Here is a 23206-nt window from a genome sequence, read left to right as displayed (position 1 = left end):
TACAACACATAATGCAAAAGCACACGATTTTTCCACATTCTGTTTAATTTGTCCATCAGGGATTTTAAATCAGATGCATATAAAAATAGCATTTTAAAATACGTCACTGTGAAGGTATGTTTTGTTTACAATGGAACTTGTTATCTGTAGTTTAGTGTGATTATTGTTGAAAACAATTACAGTTCGTCAGTACTACTTCACTTTTAGTAATTCTGAGAACTTCCAACACTAAATCTGAGGTTCATTTCCCTTTGGTGGACACAGAAGATAACCCTATGTGGTTTTTCTCTTTAAAATAACTTTTAGCACTATTTATTTGATTTCGAATTGCTATATATATATATAAATTTATTTTTAAAAAATGGTGGTAATAGTGACTTCTCTCAGTTTTATGACATTTTCCTCTTTATTAACTTGAAGATGACCTAAGAAGGTCGAAACTCTGTTCTCTGCTTTATTAGTAAAAGTGTTACCAGCCGGCCTGAGATACATTTTCTTACAGTTATTGCAAATGATATTGGGTATAAGCAACAAGACAAAAATTTAATTTATGCGCCATGACTTTCATAGCAATATTTATATTTCGCCTTTATTTCTGTATCATAGATATTTTTAAATTAGAAGTATAATAATAAAGTTGGGTTGTACATAATAATACTGTATCATGTATGGTTTGAAAGTTTTAAGTGGCTTTGTAAGATAGCCTAACTGAGACTACGAGAAAGAAATTGAATTTGTGTGTGTGTGTGTGTGTTGCAAAGATCGGGCACTTGAAGCCTGTTTTTTATCGATTTTGAGAGAAAGCAACCACAGTCTTATGATGCCGTACGAGAAATTAAAGGATTCAGTGTTCAAGACTCGATGCAGCTGACAAGCTCAGGATTTTAGTCAAAAACGTCATTATGACAAACGTTACTGTTTGTCTGTATCCCTTGTGGTGAGTAGTTCAAAATCAAAAACAGCTGTATATGTACACTAGGAGTTCCTGTATTTGACAAATAATCTCCATCCAGAACCAACATCCAAGATTAAATCAAAATAATCACAGAAGAAAAGCTTATGTCTTGTGCATGATACTTGTCTTAACAGATAGTTACACATACACTTTCTCTCTTTTATAGTGAAACCACAGACCCAAAGTTTGGAAAAATAATTTTGAAGCAACGGGAAACGAATTCCAAACATTGAATTCACAGTCCGAGTTCGCTAACCACTGGTGTATAGTATAGAAAACTTCGAGTTTCTACAAACGTCTAACTTCTCACAGAAATTCTATACCTCACACAAATACTAAATTATATTAAAAGGTATTAAAAACATAGCCTATAATACAAAATAGAAGATTCTTTAAATTAATTTTGATCATGGGGCCGACTCTATCTCCCATAAAGGAAGGAAAAGAATATCAAAATAGGTATAAAGTGAATCAGATACTAATTATCTTTGGGATGAATTTCCATCTTATTTTGATTTGAGATTTTCATAAAATGTTAGTTTGTCTGATAGTCAATACTTTAGTTTTTCCTTTAAAAGTGAACTTAATCTTTTGAATAAAAATCAATATTTACCTAGTACTTATTGTATTGCATATCGAAAATGACATGTTCCCCCTCTTTGTAAATATTGACTAGCTTTGGAACACGCATAGATGCTTCGACAGGAACCTACGTGTTTGTAAGATGTTTTCAATGACTTGGTATGGTATTTACTCTTTTGGGTTAAAAATAATCCAGTCCAGTCCACGTAATAATGATAAATTAATTTTCTTTGCTTCAGACTAAAATGACTAGTAGACTTAACTTTACAAATAAACTTTTCAACAGATGCTTTACAACTAATATATATATATATCTATACTCAACTTACTTATATACATACTTGCAGAATTTTCTGGTTAATAAAGTCGATAATAAACATACTGAACTAATCGTTAATTTGATTGCTAGGAACAATTGTACTGACTTTCTTTATCGAAATCTTACCTTACAATGAATTAAATAACTTATAAACTCTTATTTCACTGATTCTGCTTCATTAAGTTCAATATTTTGTTACATATGGGGATAAGGAATAATGAGATTTCTCTACAAATTTCTTAAAAGCAGATTTTGAAGGGATGCGACAAAATTACCTGTTGCGAACTGAACAGATGAGTTATTTGGATAAACTGATTAGATTTGGAATTTTTGGTCAAATAATTTTTTAAATATTCAAGGTAAACATATTCCTTATAGAAAGAAAGAGTAGCTGCAAACAAAATATCTGATTGACACACAAAAAATATAAATGATGAATTAAAGTAATTTGAATATAGTGGTATGACAGAAGATTTAGAATATCAACAAAGTTAATGAAACAAATCAAAAAGGATGTTTGATAAAAGGTTGGCTGAAAATGTAAAAATTAACAGCAAGGACGTCTTTAAATATATTAAGGGTAAACAAAATGTGAAGATGGAAATAGGACCTTTGAGGGATCATAAAGTAAGGCTATGTGTAATGATTATGAGGTGGCTGGATTATACGATTCTGCTTTTCTTCGGTTTTTACTTACAAAAAATTACTAAGTATTTCACGTTTTGAACATTTTAGAGATGGAAACGAGATCAAACAAGATTATTGCATTAATTCTGTGCTGAGAAGTTTAAAGGATGATAATGCTCCTTGGCCAAATAGTACTTTTCTAATGATTTGAAAGGAGATTAAGTACTAGATATGTGAGCCAGTTGCTGTTGTTTTTTTCTGTCAATCCTTGGATAGTGGCCAGGTGTCAGATGATTGGAAGTTGGCTAATGTTACTCCTCTTCTCAAAGACGGTGATAACAATTGTCCTAGTAATTGTAGGCTTACTATCCTAACAGCAGTTGTGAAAAAAGTTTGATAAATGATGGTTTGCAAATTCATTTAAAAAGTTTAGAATTCTGTTGGAAAATCAATATGATTTCACTAACGTTAGTTAATTTGGTAGAAGAGTGGCTGGATGGATAAAAGCAGAGTGTTGTTATAAATGGAATACAGTCAAACTGGATTAATGTCACAAGTGATATACATTAAGGTTCAGTTATAGATCCTTTGCTTTTTTTTAGTTTACATCAGCGACATACTTGAAAGAAAGGTCAAGAAATTACTTAAATTTGTAAATCATATTAAGGTCCTGGGTATTGCTAGCTGCGAAGAGTATGTTGCTGATTTAAAAGAAAATTATATCGTTTAATGAGTAGGGCAAATAAATCACAGATGGATTTTAATCATTATAAATGCGAAATAATGTATGTGGGTTATCATGATTTGAATAACATTAATAGTGAGATAAAAGAAAGGGATCTTGATGTAATATTTGATAAATCTTTAAAGCTATTCAAGCAGTCTGTTGTTGCTAGTGGTAGGGTAAATATGTTGTTATATCGTATCTACAGGAATATTGAATACAAGTTTAATGAGGTTATAATTTCATTGTATAGGTCACTGGTTAGGCCATATTTGGAATATTGTGTTCAGTCTCGGGTCCCTTACCTTAGAAAGGACATTAAATTTTTGTAAAGCTTTCAGGAAAAGGTTACTAGAATGGTGCCTGAGATGGACAGGTTGTTATACGAGAAGAGTTTTAAATCTTTCAAACTCTTTTCTCTTGAAAAAGGAAAAGTTAGGAGGGATCTGACTGAGGTGTTTAAGATTGTAAAGGAAATTAATATTGTTGGTTCATCGTATTTTTGCATACTTAATATTAATAATAGCAGGACTATGGGACATCAGTATAAATTTTAGCAGTTTGGGAGTCATCTTTAGACAGTTTTATTTTTCTAATAGAGTGATTGACCTTTAGGATGGGCTGCCCTTGGATGTTGTGGAGGCAGTAAGTTTAAGTGAGTTTAAGATAAATTATGAGAAGTGCAGGAATAATAAGGGCTGGCTTTAACATGTATGTATTTTAATTTATTTAATGACAGTTTCAGTTTAGAGGATGGATAGCTGAGATGGACCAGTAGGTCCCATGCTGTCTCGAAGTGTTATGATACAGTGCATTCTTATCTCTATATATTATGCTTAACATTTATATTCTTTCAAACTCTTTTCTCTTGAAAAAGGAAAAGTTAGGAGGGATCTGACTGAGGTGTTTAAGATTGTAAAGGAAATTAATATTGTTGGTTCATCGTATTTTTGCATACTTAATATTAATAATAGCAGGACTATGGGACATCAGTATAAATTTTAGCAGTTTGGGAGTCATCTTTACACAGTTTTATTTTTCTAATAGAGTGATTGACCTTTAGGATGGGCTGCCCTTGGATGTTGTGGAGGCAGTAAGTTTAAGTGAGTTTAAGATAAATTATGAGAAGTGCAGGAATAATAAGGGCTGGCTTTAACATGTATGTATTTTAATTTATTTAATGACAGTTTCAGTTTAGAGGATGGATAGCTGAGATGGACCAGTAGGTCCCATGCTGTCTCGAAGTGTTATGATACAGTGCATTCTTATCTCTATATATTATGCTTAACATTTATATTCTCTAGAAACCTTAACTTTCAGGAAATATCTGGATATTGCGTCATCGTGACATACTAACATAATACCTCTGTCAAGCAAACATAAACATTAAAAAAGTTAAAAATATAGTCCACAATAAAACGATTTTTGTAGCCTTATTCACGCAATATTCGCAAAAAATTATATATTTACCGACAGGTTCGTGCAAAACACATTTTTATACAATCATACTAATCATTAAAATCTATTATCGTTCTAGTAAAATACTAGAAATTTACACGAAAGTTTTAAACTCCGTGATATTTATGGAACCAAAGTGCTCAGGGATTTTTAAATTCTGTTAAGAATTCTTTAAAAAAAAATCTGTAAAGCCTGAAGATTTATACTTACTTTACCCAGGTGTTTAATTTTCTTGAACTATATGCTTAAAGATTAAAATAGAGTAATGAAAGTAAATTAAAGTGTTCGCAGTTTAGGTTAGGATAAAAGTAAAAAGATTTCTGTGGCGTTTGAAAAATACAATTTTATGTAAAATTAACCTACAGCTGAAAAGATGTTATGCATTAGACATAATATTTAAATCAACAAACTCTTGTAAATTTTCTAAAAACGAAACATTTAGTTAGCACATTAAACTACGAGGGTACGCTTTTAAAAATTGCAAACACCGAGGAATGACTGATAAGAGACAAGTAATTAATAGTAATATAAAACACTTGAAATATTCTGTTTTTAATATTTGTATTTAGTAATCACTATTTATATTTTCATAAAATGTTTACTTCAAATAAATTTGATTTGAGACCGATTTCTTAAAAAAAATTCATTTTAGTTCATTTGAAATCGAAAGTCACTTTGGAGTCGCTGGGATTTTGTTTTTGAGTCCACCGAGGACGTGGCTAAGGTAATTTTTAACATGGCAGCGCCCACCAACTGGGCTTCCACGCAAGCTGAATGCAATTTTGAGCATATACCTACGAATGAAAATTTGGAAGGTGTTGCATCCAATAACAGAAATCACAGTCTTGATGAAATACAAAGGAATTATAAAGAAAGCTGGGGGTTTGACCTTCGAGATCTTTACAAATTAGCGACAATCTTTTTCCGAGGTAAGTTTATACAGACGCTGTCTGACACAGAAATTGTCACTCAGAACTAATACTAGTTGTGGAACTGTAAGTTGAATTGTAACCGTACAAAAAAATCATAAGAATTTTACGAACATAAACGAAACTGATACATTCTTTATAAAGTTCAATTGAAAACAAAAATTGATTAATATAGGTGGTGTGTCTGTAAGAATAACTTAAAAGCTGATACCTCCTTATAAGACTACGCTTAAACTTGAGAGTTAGGGCTAGATTGCCTAATAATTTGTTGTGTAGTATTACTATTATTACGCCTCAGAATTAACTAAAATAAAAAGTTTTGATTTATTATGGTTTTTGTGGAAACTTTAATTTAGCCTTATGTAACACAGTGTAGAAAGATGTGTATGCTAATTAATTTTAAGTTTTATCTATAATATTCACAAACCAACAATAGTACTATTAATTTTCACTTAAGACCATTTTATTAAGTTTTTAATACCACTATATAGGCTATTTACCATTAAAATAAGCTATTTGCATATCATGTTTTACATGCACATTTAGAGTTGAACATGTATCTTTATTTAATGTTTTAACAAACTGGTTAAAATTTTTAGATCAATAGTGTGAGAAATTATAATACACTGTATCAACCAACTATGTGTATAGTAATAGTAAATATTGACTTTCCATTATATAGTTGTTAAAATGTAGTTAAATGCAACATCTTGTACATAATGAAGATAGATTTCTTATTGTACATAAAATTTGTAAACACAATAAGGAAGTATACCAAATACTTTACACACAGCTGGTGATATAACTCAGCAGGGCATTTCAGGTGACTCATTATTTTGAGATATAGGTACTTGTTTTAATGGTAAAATAAAGATTTTGTGCTATGGTCTACATGTTATACTACTGACATAGGTTTGTGCAAGTCTTAGATAAGTATTTCCCTAGCTTTTAATAGGCGTGGTTGATGTCTTGCATTTTGGGTTATCCCAGAAATGCTTACTTATGAATTACAGAGGGAAAAAAATAATTTTTTACATTTAAATATGATCTTTGTATCAGCTCCTTGTAAACTACAGTAATTTACCTATATGAGAACATGTGGTGACTTTGAAACCATAAGAGTTTAAAGGCAAGACATCAGTACATGTGTCTGTGTGTATCATAATATTAATTTCAGTATGATTTAGCATGCTTTTGAAAGAAAAAAAAATATATTTCTTGTTGTGTGTGTGTATGCGTATTTTAACTATAGTAATATAATGGTATCAGTATTTGATCCAGAATGGTTTAAAATATGTCTTGAAATATGGAACCTGCAACTGGTAGAGATTGAAATGTAATTCTGTTTGGTGGGGACATGTTTGAACCATTTAAGCTATTGCACTTCATAGATTAATAAAGGTAAAGTAGGCAGGACCCTCAGTTTTTAACTGACTTGCAGAACTCAGTTTCCAATTATTGCTTAGTTGGTTAAAGGATCTTGCCAGCAAAGGTGGGCTCCAGTTCCAATTGGACTCAGTTTCATTTCTTTATAACAAGTTTCCTTACAAACATTTTTTACTGTTATGAAATTTACTTTCTAGTTACAAATACTGATTGTCTGTGATTTCTATGAATGCATGTGTATTGTTTATACGTTTTAGTAATTATTTCAAAATGCTGTGTGTGTGTGTGAAGTGCATTGTTGATGTTTACACTTTATAAACAGATTGACTACTTTTATCTAAGTATTTCTTAACGTATTAAGTATGTTAAGAAAATTTAAAAACCTGAGCCTGTAGCACATCTGTAACGTTTATATTTAAGTTATTAAATGTCAGGTGATTTTAATTTATAAAGACTTTTTGAGAGTGATCAATATCTTGAACTTACATATTTGTATAGAAGCTTTTGTATCTCCTTTGAATGTAAAGTGTTCATGTTCTAGTTTCTATAAAACAATGTAAACTGACTTATGAGCACCATAGCAGTTCACTATAGCTATCTGTTCTTAACTTATTGTAAACTATTGAAGCTGTTTTGTGTGTGAGATATTAGATCTTTAAGATGACTAAAAGCATTTTGTTAGTTGGAGTTTAATAAAGTATTCAAGGCTTTTATGTTATTAAGGTTAAAAAACACAAGAACTAATGTTGGTTTGCACAATGAAAGATAAATTTTTTTATAATTACATTCATGTGACTAGTTTTGGTAAAGCAGGTACCATCATCAGGGCTAGTGACAAGAGTTGTAGACCCGATAATGGTAATTGTGTTACCAAAACTACTCGGCAAAAAATGTTTTGTCTTTCATTGTGTCAAAATACCCAAGTCTTTAGGTTTTTATTCTTAATAAATTAGCATAATGTCCCTGAAAAGAAATTACTTTTGTTAAATTTGTATATAATGCACAGTTATTCTCTTCACATTGCTGTATCATTGCAGATTTGTAAACTTTTTTTGGTTACTGTCATTCATGTAATGCAACATTTGTAGTTTACTGCACCATGAGTTCTCGATAAAAGGCACTTGTTAACATATTTTGATGGGAGTCAACGCTTTCAGAATTTAGTTATTTGTAATTTTTTTTCAAATTAATTAGATTTGTTAGGCCTAAGCCTACGTATGGTTAAATTAAAATTATTTAACATTTTTTTATGTTATTTTATATTGTTGTCAAATTAAACATTTTTTAAAAAATTTGTCACAACATTGCATTTTTCTAAGACTTATTTCAATGTTCTACATACTCCCTACTATCTGGTTATTGGATATCATAATTTAATAGATTGAACATATTTTTATTATCTATTTATGAAGCTTTATTACTGTGTCTTTACAATAGTTTATAGTTATGTTTCATGAATCTTGACAGTTGAACATCATGTTAGATAAGCTACTCTGATTCAACTTGTACTGTATGTATTTATATTCCTTCCTTTCACTTAAGCAGAATGAAATTATTTTCTGCTTACTTAACTTTTATCTTCTGCTGATAGTTTGTTTTTGTTTTTGCATTTCAATGAGTGTAACTTATTTGACCAAAAGTCACTTAACTAATGTTTTGAGGAGGGGAAAATGATATATGTAACCTTAGTTCCAGACTGATGTACTTGTTAGTTCAGAAATTAATACAAGAATGGTTAACTGTAAACTTGTAAATCATAACTGATTTTGTTCTGACAATTTGTTTAATTTTTTTTTTTTATCAGTGTGTGGCATACTTGATAAAGCTTTCTTTTATTTATCAGAAAACAAATTATAATGCTAAAGGTTTGAGAGGTTTTATTGTTAAATTCTATTTTCATTATCTGATTTGTTTGTGTACTTATGTTTTAACAATATTAAAAGCTAAGAAATCTTGCATGATTTTTTACACTTGTGAAGTCTGATGCATGTTGCTTATATCAAGTGAGAATGACAACTTAATATGCTGATACATTTGTTTGAATGACAACTTAATATGCTGATACATTTGTTTGAATGACAGCTTAATATGCTGATACATTTGTTTGAATGACAACTTAATATGCTGATACATTTGTTTGAATGACAACTTAATATGCTGATACATTTGTTTGAATGACAACTTAATATGCTGATACATTTGTTTGAATGACAACTTAATATGCTGATACATTTGTTTGAATGACAACTTAATATGCTGATACATTTGTTTGAATGACAACTTAATATGCTGATACATTTGTTTGAATGACAACTTAATATGCTGATACATTTGTTTGAATGACAACTTAATATGCTGATACATTTGTTTGAATGACAACTTAATATGCTGATACATTTGTTTGAATGACAACTTAATATGCTGATACATTTGTTTGAATGACAACTTAATATGCTGATACATTTGTTTGAATGACAACTTAATATGCTGATACATTTGTTTGAATGACAACTTAATATGCTGATACATTTGTTTGAATGACAACTTAATATGCTGATACATTTGTTTGAATGACAACTTAATATGCTGATACATTTGTTTGAATGACAACTTAATATGCTGATACATTTGTTTGAATGACAACTTAATATGCTGATACATTTGTTTGAATGACAACTTAATATGCTGATACATTTGTTTGAATGACAACTTAATATGCTGATACATTTGTTTGAATGACAACTTAATATGCTGATACATTTGTTTGAATGACAACTTAATATGCTGATACATTTGTTTGAATGACAACTTAATATGCTGATACATTCGTTTGTTTGAACAGAAAAAGAAGGAAAAGCAGTTCACCTTTCATATAAAGACCGCCTTTCATTGGTTGCCTATTCCCAACAAGTAAGCCATGGAAAATATATACCAGAAGCATCAACACCAATTGGTTACCTGGATGTTATTGGAAGAGACAGAAGGTATTTATAACTTATAATATGCCAACTAAGCTATATCTGCTGTATCTAGTACCAACAAGGCCTTTTGCCTGATACCAAGGCTCATCACGCCAGCTGGGATGCAACAGACATAGCAGTAATCAAGATGCTACTTGTATTATTAGTATTAATACTGTACATGTAACTGTTATACAGTGCAGGAAATAATGTTATTTGTCTAAGTTAATGTTGATGTGAATGTGACTGAACTGTAAACTCTAATATTCTTCAATACATAAATATCTAAATTAAGCCTAATAATTAAAAATTGTTAGATTAAGTTTTCCAACAAAAGCCAGAAAGTAAGACATTGAGTTCAAGAATCTAACTAAATGCTTTCACGAAAGCTTAATGATTTAAAAATATTTATTCTAATTATACTAAAATAACTTTGTTATTGTTAACTTTCTAGTGTGCTTACAATCATGCTCAACCTGTAAAAAATGTTTTGCCAAATATCGGAAAAAAACATTTGAAGTAAATAAACAGGTTATCTTGCACATCTTAATAAAGACTATTTTTATTGTGAGATTCTGGCCAAATGCCCTTTATCAGGCAGTATATACAATGTTAAAGAGAAGTTAGTGTGTGAAAGAGAGCTTAGAATATAGAAAAGTTTTAATTAGAGAAGTAAGATTTCTATAAAATTGTTGATAAGAAATGCTGATATTTCAAAGGAAGGTGTAAAACATTTTTTTTTTGCTAGGGATTAAAACTTATTAATATAACAATTCTTCGAACTACAAAAATAGAATTTTAGAAAGAAGTTTAAATCAGGAAATATACATGTATACACTTATAGTTCACCATACAACTGTATATAAATAAGCAAGCAAAATAGATTGTTACTTGTTTTTACAGAAGACATTCAATAAGGTTATTGTTAAGAGAAATAGAATATTGGAATAAATGTTAAGTAATCTTGTCTACAAAAAGACTTGGTTTATGAGATAATTGGTAAAAGATGATTTGAAAGTAAATTTTTTCTTATGGCAGCAAAGTTAAACTACCTTTACTCTCTAGGTAATGAAAAAATGTTTATTTCAGCCATTGTTTAGCTGATGTGGCTTTATCAGGACTTGTAGTAGAAGAAACACTATGCTTACAGCTGTTTCTCCACTAACACGTACTGTAGTGGATGCAGTTGATGGTGCATTGTTAGGACAGGTGTAATTAATTTTTGCATTACACTGATAAGAACCACAAGTAAAGAAATTTTCTTTTTGTAGAGTGAAACATACTAGAAGGTTTTTATCTTGAAATTTGTTGTTTTCCTTTTTCATGACTTCACTGTAAAATCTTATGACAACATTATTAAGTAGCATCTTAATTTTCTAGATAGCAAAAATATGTAGTTTGTGAAACTAATACAGATGTAATGATACACAGTTTAGCTTAAGGATGTATAACTGAAATACACGTTTTATTAATATGTGACATCTGAAGAGACCACTTAAGTTTTGTGCTTTTTGTATATATAAGTATATAATCTTATTGAAATATAACAAGAATTATGTAACATTAAGGGCAGAAAGTTGCATAACATAGTGTAAATCTTTCAATTAAATTTATGATTGTTTAATATAGTATCTGGCAGTACTGAATTTTACAGTGTATTGGTGATATGAAGTTACTTTGTTCTATACATGTCTATATTGTAATAGAATTATGGGAAAAACAATTGAGAGTAATATGGATTACATTTTTCAGAGAGAAAATAAGTTATTTAGGCCAATTACAGTATCATTCTTTGTAATAATAGTTCTAGAACAGTTTATATACAGAAGCATGTAATATACATATATATAACATACATATTTATCACATAATGATTGTTATTTTAACTGTATTGGAAGGACTAATATTAAAACTTCTGATCTGTGATTAAATTAAATGTGTGTAAAACATAATACACAGAAATTTAAATATAGTAACATAAGAAACATGTGGCTGGATTTTAGTAAAGTTGGAGAAGATTAAAGAAAGATATGTGAAATTATATTAGAATGTTAATTGCTGGGTGAGTCTTTAAAGCTATGGTACTCATTAGAACTACAATAAAATTGTTTAATGATTCTAGGATTAAGTATTATTGAGTGCATAATGTACATTTTGTATGTACAATTTCAATTAATTATTCTTTTTAATTTGGTGAAATTCTACTTCTTTATCATTTGTTCATGAACATAATAGTAAAAAACATGTAGGGTTACAAAAAGGCTTGTAAATCTCATAAAAAAAAAGTGAAATATTTGCACTTTTGATTGGGTCATCTGTTGAGAACACAAGGGCTTTAACTGTTTTTGTATTTGTTAATGATGGCTTGTTAAATTAGTTAGCAAGTAATTGAAAATAAATTGTGTATATTCTGTATACATTAGTGAAAAGTGCAAGCCAGAGGTGTTAATGCCCAAGTTGTGATGAATGTTTTACTTTGGTTTGCTTGTTATATTTATGTCCACTGTGAAAAAATTAGTAATAAGAAATTGGTTTTGAAACATAACGCATCTTGTGGATTTCACTAAGTAGGAAAATGAGATGTATCTAATGAAGTCTACCATTTGTTTTATAATACACTTGGCTGTCTTATCCTGTTTGTAATAATTAATGTAACAAGTAGTTGAGTATTATTAATATTGTAATTGTCCATATTCTCAGTAGTTTCAAATACATGTGGGATGTATTTTATGTGAACAAGTGTTATTCCATCTTCCTTCAATACCTGTTGAATGTCTTTTCATGAATGTAAATTACATGAAGCCCAAGTCATGACTATAAATATGCATTTATGGACAATATTTCTCAGTAAAACATATTAGCTTTTCTCCAAATGTTTCTGTATTTTTGAAAAGAATCGGTAAGTAATTTGATTCTTTTTATCAGTGTAATATACAGTATGTTCACTGATGAAACCCATCGAACTTCTTTAACCTCATGAGAACTGAGATCAGTTTTATCATAATCAACTGGTATTTCCTGCAATTGTTGTTTTTTAATTTTTGTAGTGTTTGCATATTCTATTGGCTGCTTTTTTTGCAATATTACTATTCAACTGATTTCACCAATTTTTTTATCAGATTGGTCTTGAGACTTTGGGCTGATCACTTTTAAGTTTCAACCATCAACTCTTTATTTCACCATCTTCTTCCATTATGTATCAGTATTTTCCTCACTACTTTGCAGTTATCAAGTGATATGTATTAATTTGTTTGTTTTGGTATTATTTGAAACCAGGGCTATTTTCTGATGAACCAGTTATAGACCGTCTACCATGTTTTGCCTGAACTCTCAATTTTTATGGACACATCTCTGCATAAAACATCTTTTTGAATTTTTAAAACCTTAGCTTTTATTTCATTAGTCTATTATTTTATGCCTAATTATTTCAGTTGTTTTTCTGATTATTTGCAGTGTTTGAATGCTCCATCATGTAAAATTTAATGTTAGTCTTTTCAACATAGACAACACAGTTACAACCACCTTTGAACAATGAGACTTATTTCAATGGACAGCAACTGGTTTTTGTAGAAACACAAGTATAGAGAACAATATTTTGAAAGTTTTGCCTTTGGTCTTCAATACCTTGACTCCTTGTATATATCATGTGTTATTTATCTTTGAATGTTTTTAAATTGAGTTGTTTTAAAGTCCTTCAAACAATGCTGGTCTCATTTGGATGATACTTTAGATATCCTTTCTATTAAAACGATATATAATGTTTTTGAACTACAATGAGGATTTGAACAATGTCTAATTGATTCTTGATGACGAGAAACTCACTTCAAATAAAAATGTATCTCAGAACAGCTGGTATGGGTATTAACAATTTTATTGATATGGAGAGAACATCGTTTTGACCTTCCTAGGTCATCTTCAGGATAAGAAAGAGAGGGTTTGAATGTGACTGTTGATGGACACGTCTTAAGGACAAGAGTATAAACGGATATGAGATTGTAGGGGTGTTGCAGGTGGATGTTGGGTCCTATATACCTATACTAACTGGTATAGGTATAAAGGTGTTCCTTCATATTGGTTTAATTTTGTATTTAGTTGCTGTATATATAAGGCTTCTTTGATTTTGCCAACACGATCTTGGAAAACACTTATTATTACCTACAAAAGACTGACTTGTGCACACCACAACTATACAGCACCCCCACACCTCACAAACCCGATTGTCCACTATGTTAACCTATGAATCATTTAACTACAACCTTGGTAAATATATAGCTTGGGCATTTTCTAAATATGTAACATCAGCCGGCTCCTTTTTTCAAAGACTTTTTAACTTTAAATATATTCTTAATCAACTAAATCATAAACCCTTAATGGCCAGTTTTGATGTAATTTCCCTCTTCACAGAAGTCCCAACAACTGAAGTCTGCAAGATACCTTTAGAACTTTGTATAAGACCCCAACCCATTGATACACATCCCCAGCAACCAATTAGCAACCCTTATAGAATTCACTACAACCAAAACTAACTTTATGTTCAATAACCAAAACTACCTACAAATAAATGGCCTAAGTATGGGGGATCCCATGTCACCAGTCCTAGCCAACATTTTTATGACACAGATTGAATCACAAGCGATCAATTCAGCCTTTCACTCATCACTATACTTGTACAGGTGTGTTGATGATACAATTGCTGGATTCACATCTACAGAACACACACTTAGTTTTTTCAATCACGTTAATTCGATACACCCCAACATTAAATTCACCTGTGAAAAGGAAAAACTAATCAAATAGCAATTTTTAACTTCAGAATCACTAGAACTAATACAAAATTCAAAATAAATCCACAGAAAAATCACCCATACTGGATTATACATTCCCTGGGATTCAGCACATGAAACAAAACAAAATCTCAATATATTAAGAAACCAAATAAACACAAAACTATGGATAAAATTAATGATGAAATCAACAAAATGAAACAACACTTCATCAAAATCAACAAATTTACTCTAAAAACTGTGGAAAACATTATATGCACACATCTAGATCAACAACAAATAAACAACAATAAATCCCAAGATAGAACAAATTACAAAACCTTATACTGCTGCATACTATATGGACCCAATATCAATGAAAAATCACCAACATTTGGAAAAAACTTAGCAAACCACAACATACCAGTAAACACCAAATTTATTGAAAAACCAGATACAAAACTGAAGTTCATACCATGTAAAAACTACACTTACAAACACAAACATAATTTATGAAATACAATGCAACAACTGCCACGACTTCTGTATTGGAGAAACAAGCAGAAAAATGAAAACTAGATTCAAATAACACAAAAAACACCTTCACACGTTTTTGAACACTGCAAAACCCAACATATCCATAGAAAAACACTCAGATCCTAAGTAGGGAAACAAATATAAACAAACGTAAAATCAAAGAAGACCTACTTATACAACAACTGAAACCAAAATTAAACCAGTATAAAGGAACACCTTCATACAAATTGATAACATAACATCAACCTGAAACGCCCCCTACAATCCCGTACCCATTTATACTCTCATCCCTGAGACATGTCCATTAACGGTCACATTCAAACTCTCTCATTCTTAGCCTGAAGATGACCTAAGAAGGTTGAAACATTGTTGTCTCCTTATCAATAAAAGTATTAATACCCCTACAAACCATTCTGAGACACAATTTCTAATTGAGTTTCATTTCATTTGTGCTTGTTTTGTTGCTTTTTAAAATCAAAATTATTTTTCTCAATTTTAGCCTTATTGTGAAACTCTTCAAGTCTTTGGATGATGTTGATACTTGACAGTTCATTCACTGCAAATAGTTCAATTCAAACAAGGGTTTTGATGCCCCCCCAAAGAAAAAAAACAGGGAAAAAGTTGAATCATCACAAAAATGTACCAGTGGGTCAAGTCCATTCAATTCTTAGATAATGGTTTCCTGAAAGATACTATTGCATTGAATAATGTTTTTTTTATATTCTACCTTTATGATTGATACTTGTATGTGTAGCAATGAAGGTTTGATACAACCGTATAGCTGTGTAAAATGTGGGAAATCTTACTGTTGTAAAAGTATTATTTTTTTATAATAATGTTAATTCCCACATGTCATAAAAATACTTTCAGCTATTTATCTTGAATTTATTTTGTACACAAGACAAGCTTGGGCCAGTCTTGGAGACATGTCTGAAGATGACGCCATGGAAGGCTTTGTTAACCTTCTTGATTCTGCATGTCCACTTTTCCGACCTTACGTGGAAGCACATAAAAGAGATTTGGAAGAAAAGGAACGACTGAAGTGAGTTGTTTTCGGAGTGGGCGGTATATTTTTCAAGTCAAATTAACCACGTTTAGAGTTATTAAATGTAATTCACATGTACTGTTGATATTATACTGATATCAAAAGGTTCAGAAATGCTTAACTGTAATCAGAAGCAGATAAATTATATCAGTATGTCTCATTGACTGAATGTTTTGTGTTGTTTACATTTGTGGGATTTCATCATCTTGAAATTTATAACTATCTAATGACTGAAGTAACTTTTGTTTTAACTCAGCTGTGGCTTAAGTGTTATCTCAGGAAATATAATGTAACACCTGTTTTGTTTCAACCTTTGTAATTATTATAAATTTCTATGTCAGGTTGAATCATAAAAATCTGATGTACTTTGATAAGTAATATTTTAAGTATAACAAATGTAATATATATATATTCATGATATTAGAAAAACACATAGGTTCAAGTAGTCTTGATAGAAATTAATAAAAACCCTGTAACTTAAATGCTTTCGAAAGGTGGAACTTTCTTCTTCAGGGGTAAAATAATTTTCAGTTATATTTTATTTTTTCAGTTATGCTTGATAGATGACATGAATCTTTTAAACATCTTGAAGCTATTATCCTGATCATACATTATTAAATGGGGTGTCGTTACTATTAGATTTTGTGAACTATACAAGTAATAATCAGCCAAATTCTGAAGCATATTTTCAGATCATTAGCTGTTTTATTGTCAAATTAGGAGAGAAGAAGAAGAGAGGCAGAGAAGAGAAGAAGAAGAAAGAGAGAGACAGAAGTTAGAAGAAGAAGCAAGGCAAAGAGAAGAACACGAAAGGCAGAAAGAAACAGAACAAAGGTTATTCTTATTTGTACTGTGTTTCAAGTCCTGTTTATTATTTGAAAACATTTTACTTTTTATTATCAGAAGTTGGGATATTAGCAAAATAACTAATGTTATTGTTGTGGAATAGTTAATTTGTGTAAAGCTTTCTTTTGTAGTTAATGTGCTGTCAGAGTGGATTTTTTATTGTAATGTAACTTTACCATTTACTGTGAGTTAAATAGTTAAAGGTTTCATTTTCATATTTAATCATATTATAAAGTGATTAGTTTTTATACCAAACCACATTCCAAAGTGCTCCATTTTAATATTGATTCACATTACAGGGTGGTCCATTTTAATACCAAACCACATTACAAGGTCATCCATTTTGATACTGAATCCTGTTAAATTTTATTGTCCCTAATTAATGCTCCTGGAGGTATTTCAAACTATAGGAGGGGGTGTGCTAATTATACTATTTGTGCAGTTTCATATCATATTTTCATATGTAATCTGTTGATTTTTATGCTAATAATTGTGTTTCTTTTTCTTGTCAAATTAAAATTATTGTAATAAATGTGGAATACTATTGATGTCATATAAAATAACCTTTATACAAATACTGGGAGGTATAATTAGGGGTAATACAGTAACTCTTTTGAATACTGAACATTCTCTTTGTTTCTTATAATTAATCAGTTTTGGAAATTGAAACGTAAATCATACTTCATATTATCTGTGTTACTAAAATATAGAATTTAAGAAAATTATATGGGCATAGCACAAATGACACTGTTTAGCTTTATGCCTAACAATAAAATTACACTGAGAAAGTTTTATGACAAACACGATTTCTAAATCATAATAATATAGCTGCTAAAGAAATTTGTATGAATAAAATAGTTTGAAAATTTTGTATGAACATGTAAACAGTTCCTTTCTAATCTTTGTTAATTTTCATCAGAGTCCTCAGCTGTTAAAATAACTTATCGTTTGAATTAATGAAATGTTTCAAACAGAGTTGTGTAAGTGCACTTTTGTTCTTAGACGACTGATTCAAGAGGCATTAAATCGACAAACCTATTATCAGTTCAAGATGTATGCTGAACAGCAGTTACCAGGTAATCCAGAACAGGTAAGCCACTGCTGGGAACCTGGTGTTAAGATTATTATCAAATAAATCATTTAGCAAGAGCAAGTTTTTGATTTATTTATTGGAGAAACTAATATATCTTTGGGGGAGTTGGAAGAAGAGATATTCATACAGTCTTCTAAGCAATGAAGCATAACTTTTCTTAAGCTGTATAATATATTTATTATATAGAACCATAGTGAACACAAAATACTGGGTTTATTGTTTGATCTGTTAATACCCATCAATTCTGGATGAGTCTCATGGTGAGCACAAAATACTGGGTTTATTGTTTGATCTGTTAATACCCATCAATTCTGGATGAGTCTCATGGTGAACACAAAATACTGGGTTTATTGTTTGATCTGTTAATACCCATCAATTCTGGATGAGTCTCATGGTGAACACAAAATACTGGGTTTATTGTTTGATCTGTTAATACCCATCAATTCTGGATGAGTCTCATGGTGAACACAAAATACTGGGTTTATTGTTTGATCTGTTAATACCCATCAATTCTGGATGAGTCTCATGGTGAACACAAAATACTGGGTTTATTGTTTGATCTGTTAATACCCATCAATTCTGGATGAGTCTCATGTTTAATTGTATTTAATTTTCTATTTGTCTAAGCCTTGTAGTGTAAGCACTTTTCAATGTATAGAAGGAAGTTTAAGGTAGCTAGTAGTAGTTCAAAGGTTAACATATTGTCCAGTTGAATGAACCTTTTCATGATGCAAGGATAATGTTTTTGATGTAACCATCTGTTCTGTTGACTTTCCAGCACTTGTAGCTTCCCATTCACATATTTTATTCAGTATTGTGTTGGAAGTTGCTATTTTTAACCATTGTTTTTTTTTCACATTTCCATTTAACCTAAACTATGTTGTAAACAAGTAGGAACACAATTTAGTTTACATGTGATATGAGATTTTACTTAAAATGTTTTATTAGCTGATCTAGCTAATTGAATTTGTTCTAATTTACTAAACTGGCAGGTCTTTCCTCCTGCATTAGTTTTAAACATAATAATGTGTTCAAAATTCAAGTTTGGTTTATTCTGCAAATGCATCATTGATTTGAAGGTTATACTGTTGCTGGGACAAGAGTTTTACTGAATATTTTTGGCCTTAAAATGACATTTGTCACAAAGTTTGTACTGTAAATTTGGAGATGGTTCTATAATTCTCCCCTTTTAAAAATGAACATTTTAATAATGTCAAGAATGACTTATGCAGGTGAATTTTTGTAAAGTTTTATGCTAGTACTTGAAACACCTGCAGGGCAAATATCCTGTGTTGTTTAAAATAATTTTACAGTTTGACAATACCTGCTCTCAAGTTTATTGTTGTATTGATACTTGTGTTCACTAGGTAAATTTCCTCTCTGGTTACAGGTTGAAAATGTTAATTCTGTAGTTAATATAGAAATGGTAGCTGAAAGGGTGTTGTAAGTTTGTTCTTATGCTTAATGATAATAATAATAAAGATCAAATAAAATCTGTCTATGTTTCTCTCTAAGCAAGCAGTGTTAATTCGCCAACTTCAAGAACAACATTATCATCAGTATATGCAACAACTTCTGCAACAACAACTAGTCAAAAACAACCAAAATCAAGCATCAAACCACATTACAAGTGATGTGAACGATGGAAGTAAGGCACACGTTAATATGAAAAATGGGGAAAATTCTAGTGGAAAAAGTACTGATGATGAAACTACAGGTCAGTTTTCTGTCATGATTGTGTTTTTTTTTAATTTCAAAGAGAGAGTTCATTTAGTTAAAATGCTAGAAGTCTAATATTATAGTACTTACAAGTATTCAAATTTGCATATTTTTAACTGTTTATTTAGGCACTCTGATTTGACTTTCTCAGTTTTTAGTAAACTGAGCAACTTGAATAAGTATGGAAAAATGGATTCATGAAAGAGATGTCATAGCTTAAAGAAAAACAAAGGAATGACAATAATAATAAAAAATGTTTAATAAAGAGATTCCATTTTTAATATTGTAAATATTGTTCATTAAATGATATTAAACTTTTATTATAAGAATTCTCAACAGTTAAAAAAAGTATCTTCCTATTGTTTACAAACACTCTTTTAAATCTATTCTTACTCTAACCTGCAATTGTTACTGGTGTTTGTATATGTTAGGTCAGAACTTAAAGTTTCTTGTTTACTTACAGAATATTAATTATGTAATTTGTAATGGTCCAAAACGTTTATTGAACAGCATTTTAGTTATTACAATTATTCTTGTTGTTTTAATTGTAAAGTGTTATGGAACTGAAAAATACAGACAATGTTGTCATTTGTCTGTGATGAGATTTACACTTGTAGCCATAAGCTGTTTTGTTTTAGGTATGGAGGATGACATTGGTTCTTAGTTTCAACAGTGTGAATTAGTCTGCTAATCTTGTTATATATACAGGTCATTTTATAAATAGTGTTTTCAAGATTGTGTATGTTTCCAGTGCCAGATCAAGACGATCACGGGGCCGAGGCACCTTCTGTTTGTACGCCCTACCAGCAATATATGTTAAACCAAAAGTTAGACAAATTATAGATATATAAATTCTGCTTTGAAATTTAAGTATTTATATGCATATAATGTATACTTGCTGTTTGTATGTTAATACACTGTAGTTAAATATTGGCAGTATATTTATTTGAATGAGTACACAAACTAATTCATACATAGAAAAATATATTACATAACTTAAAGATGTAATAAAGTTTCTACAGTAAAATGTTTTGTGCTTATTATTTTTTGACCTTCTGAGATTAAGTTTCAGGGAAAATTTTCATGGACCCATACTTTTCGTAGGCCAAATGTTTCAAAATTGAGAAACATCTCGGATTCTTCCATGTGAAATGACTTACTGTCAAAGAGTAGGGTGTAATAACTAGATTAGAAATATTGAAGCTTTTACAGTTTATACTCAAACAAGAAATAAATAATACAGACATTGTAATTTGTAACATCAAACAGTACTTTCTCATGTCTTTTATTTCTTAGCAGCAGACTTTGTTGTATTTGGCATAACTTGTGTATGCAAGGTGAGATACTGAAAAGTAATGTTTATATTTTATCATGCCATTTTGTCGAGGTTTATCTGTTTTTTGCATGCCTTATACTAACTCTTGGATTATACTGGTTACACAGACATGCCTCCAATAGCTGCAGCATCTATGTGGACTAGAAAAGACATCAAGGACTTCAAGGAGTCTATTCGTAAGGAGGGTGGAGACGGTATTATAAGAGTTGGTCACGGGGAGACTGTGACTGTCAGAGTCCCTACACATGATGATGGAACATGCTTGTTCTGGGAGTTTGCCACAGACAGTTATGATATTGGTTTTGGTGTGTACTTTGAATGGACAAAAACCCCAGGAAGTCAAGTGTCTGTTCACATTAGTGAAAGTGAGGATGACGATGAAGACGAAGATGGTGAGTTTTATACGTGCTGTGAATATAGCTTTTGCAAATAAGGAAAGCTCAGAGTACATATTAGTGCTTATATATTCTGTATTTCAAAGGGTACTGTTTGTTTTTGTCACATTTTTTGTTGCAACAAGTTTTTTCCCTTCACTTTTCCTTTCTCAAATAAAAATACAAACTAAAATGTTTTTAAAAAATGTATTTTTGATATGTTTATGGTTAGACATGGAACACTTCCAGTATTAACTTTCTCTAGACTGTTTCTTCTTATTCACACATATTTAAGTTATTTTCAATGACTATACATTTGGTATTTAGCGGTGGTAAATAAAATTATAACCTTGCATTCAGCTTACTGAGGTGAATTTACTTTAGTTTTTAATGTGAATGAAAAATATTTGTCAATTTTGTTGTATATGTAGATGCAGATCAGCAGAATAATTTAACAGCTTTGGAAAAAGGAACCAATCCTCGTGACCAACCACCCCTCAGTATCATCATCCCCGTGTATAGACGAGACTGTCACGAGGAAGTATATGCAGGAAGTCACATGTACGCAGGGCAAGGGGTTTATCAGCTTAAGTTTGATAATTCGTATTCCCTGTGGCGATCAAAAACCTTATATTACCGTGTATATTATACACACTGAGAGTAAGACATAAACTCGTGGAGCAGATTGAGAGTTCCAGACTGTTTCGAGCAGAAAACATCCATGCTGGTTTTTCACATGAAGCTTCACATGTGTTGATGTAACACTTCAGTTTATTTCATCTTTTGTAAGTTACATTTTGCCTGTGGAGTACAATGTGTAGGTGTAACTCCAAGTAATGACTGAATGGGATAATGGATAGAATAGTAAGTATGTTGGGTGTACAAATATGTTATATTTTACCTTAGTTAGAAAAGCAAGAATATTCATTCAGAGCTATGTGCTAAGAAAATATTTATGGTAAAGTAACTTCTGTATATTCTATGAATGCTTTGTACTCCAAATTATTTCATTGGGCTCACCTAAAAATTGTCTGCAAGTGGTGTCATTATAGTGATTAGGTTTCTCATTTCTAAGAAATTTTGTTGTGTTTATTGTAACAATTTCTAAGTCTCAACATATCGCTAGCAGTTGTTTAGTGTTCATGTGTATCTATTGCAGGATTGCCATACAAAGTGTAATAAAAAAAATTAAAAATTATTTGCTTCATTGTGCTTCAACCAGTTGGATTTACTGTTATTACTTCTTAAGTTCACACTATCTTCAATAAACAATAGTTACTTCACGATGACAAGAAACCCACTTGAAGTAAAAAATGTATCTCAGGACAGCTGGTATGGGTATTAACTCTTTTAGTAATAAATCGGAGAAAAATGTCTCTTCAGGTTAACAAAGAGTAAAGTTGTTAGTAAACGTGTTAATACCCATACAAGCCATCCTGAGACACGATAGTTAGCCCAACTGTCTTTCAGTTAAATATACATATTTGTAGTCAGAAATTAGTATTGTTATTGGCGCTGGTATGATTTAATTACACCTACATATAAATGATACT

General features: G+C 30.5%; 1 protein-coding gene across 1 annotated transcript; it reads left to right on the top strand.

The window, feature by feature from the left end:
- Positions 1-5065: 5065 nt before the first annotated feature.
- On the top strand, positions 5066-22848 carry LOC143226600 (Golgi resident protein GCP60). Its single transcript, XM_076457794.1, has 9 exons — positions 5066-5177; positions 5318-5594; positions 9823-9964; positions 16142-16282; positions 17006-17119; positions 18134-18221; positions 19740-19941; positions 21387-21671; positions 22085-22848. Exons 2-9 carry the CDS (start codon positions 5402-5404, stop codon positions 22309-22311), a joined length of 1392 nt encoding a protein of 463 aa, XP_076313909.1. The 5' UTR covers positions 5066-5177; positions 5318-5401; the 3' UTR covers positions 22312-22848.
- The last annotated feature ends 358 nt before the right edge of the window (positions 22849-23206 follow it).

This window comes from Tachypleus tridentatus, chromosome 9 (genome assembly GCF_004210375.1).
Source record: "Tachypleus tridentatus isolate NWPU-2018 chromosome 9, ASM421037v1, whole genome shotgun sequence".
Classification (NCBI taxonomy): Eukaryota; Metazoa; Arthropoda; class Merostomata; order Xiphosura; family Limulidae; genus Tachypleus; species Tachypleus tridentatus.
This window is presented reverse-complemented; position numbering and strand designations above follow the sequence as displayed.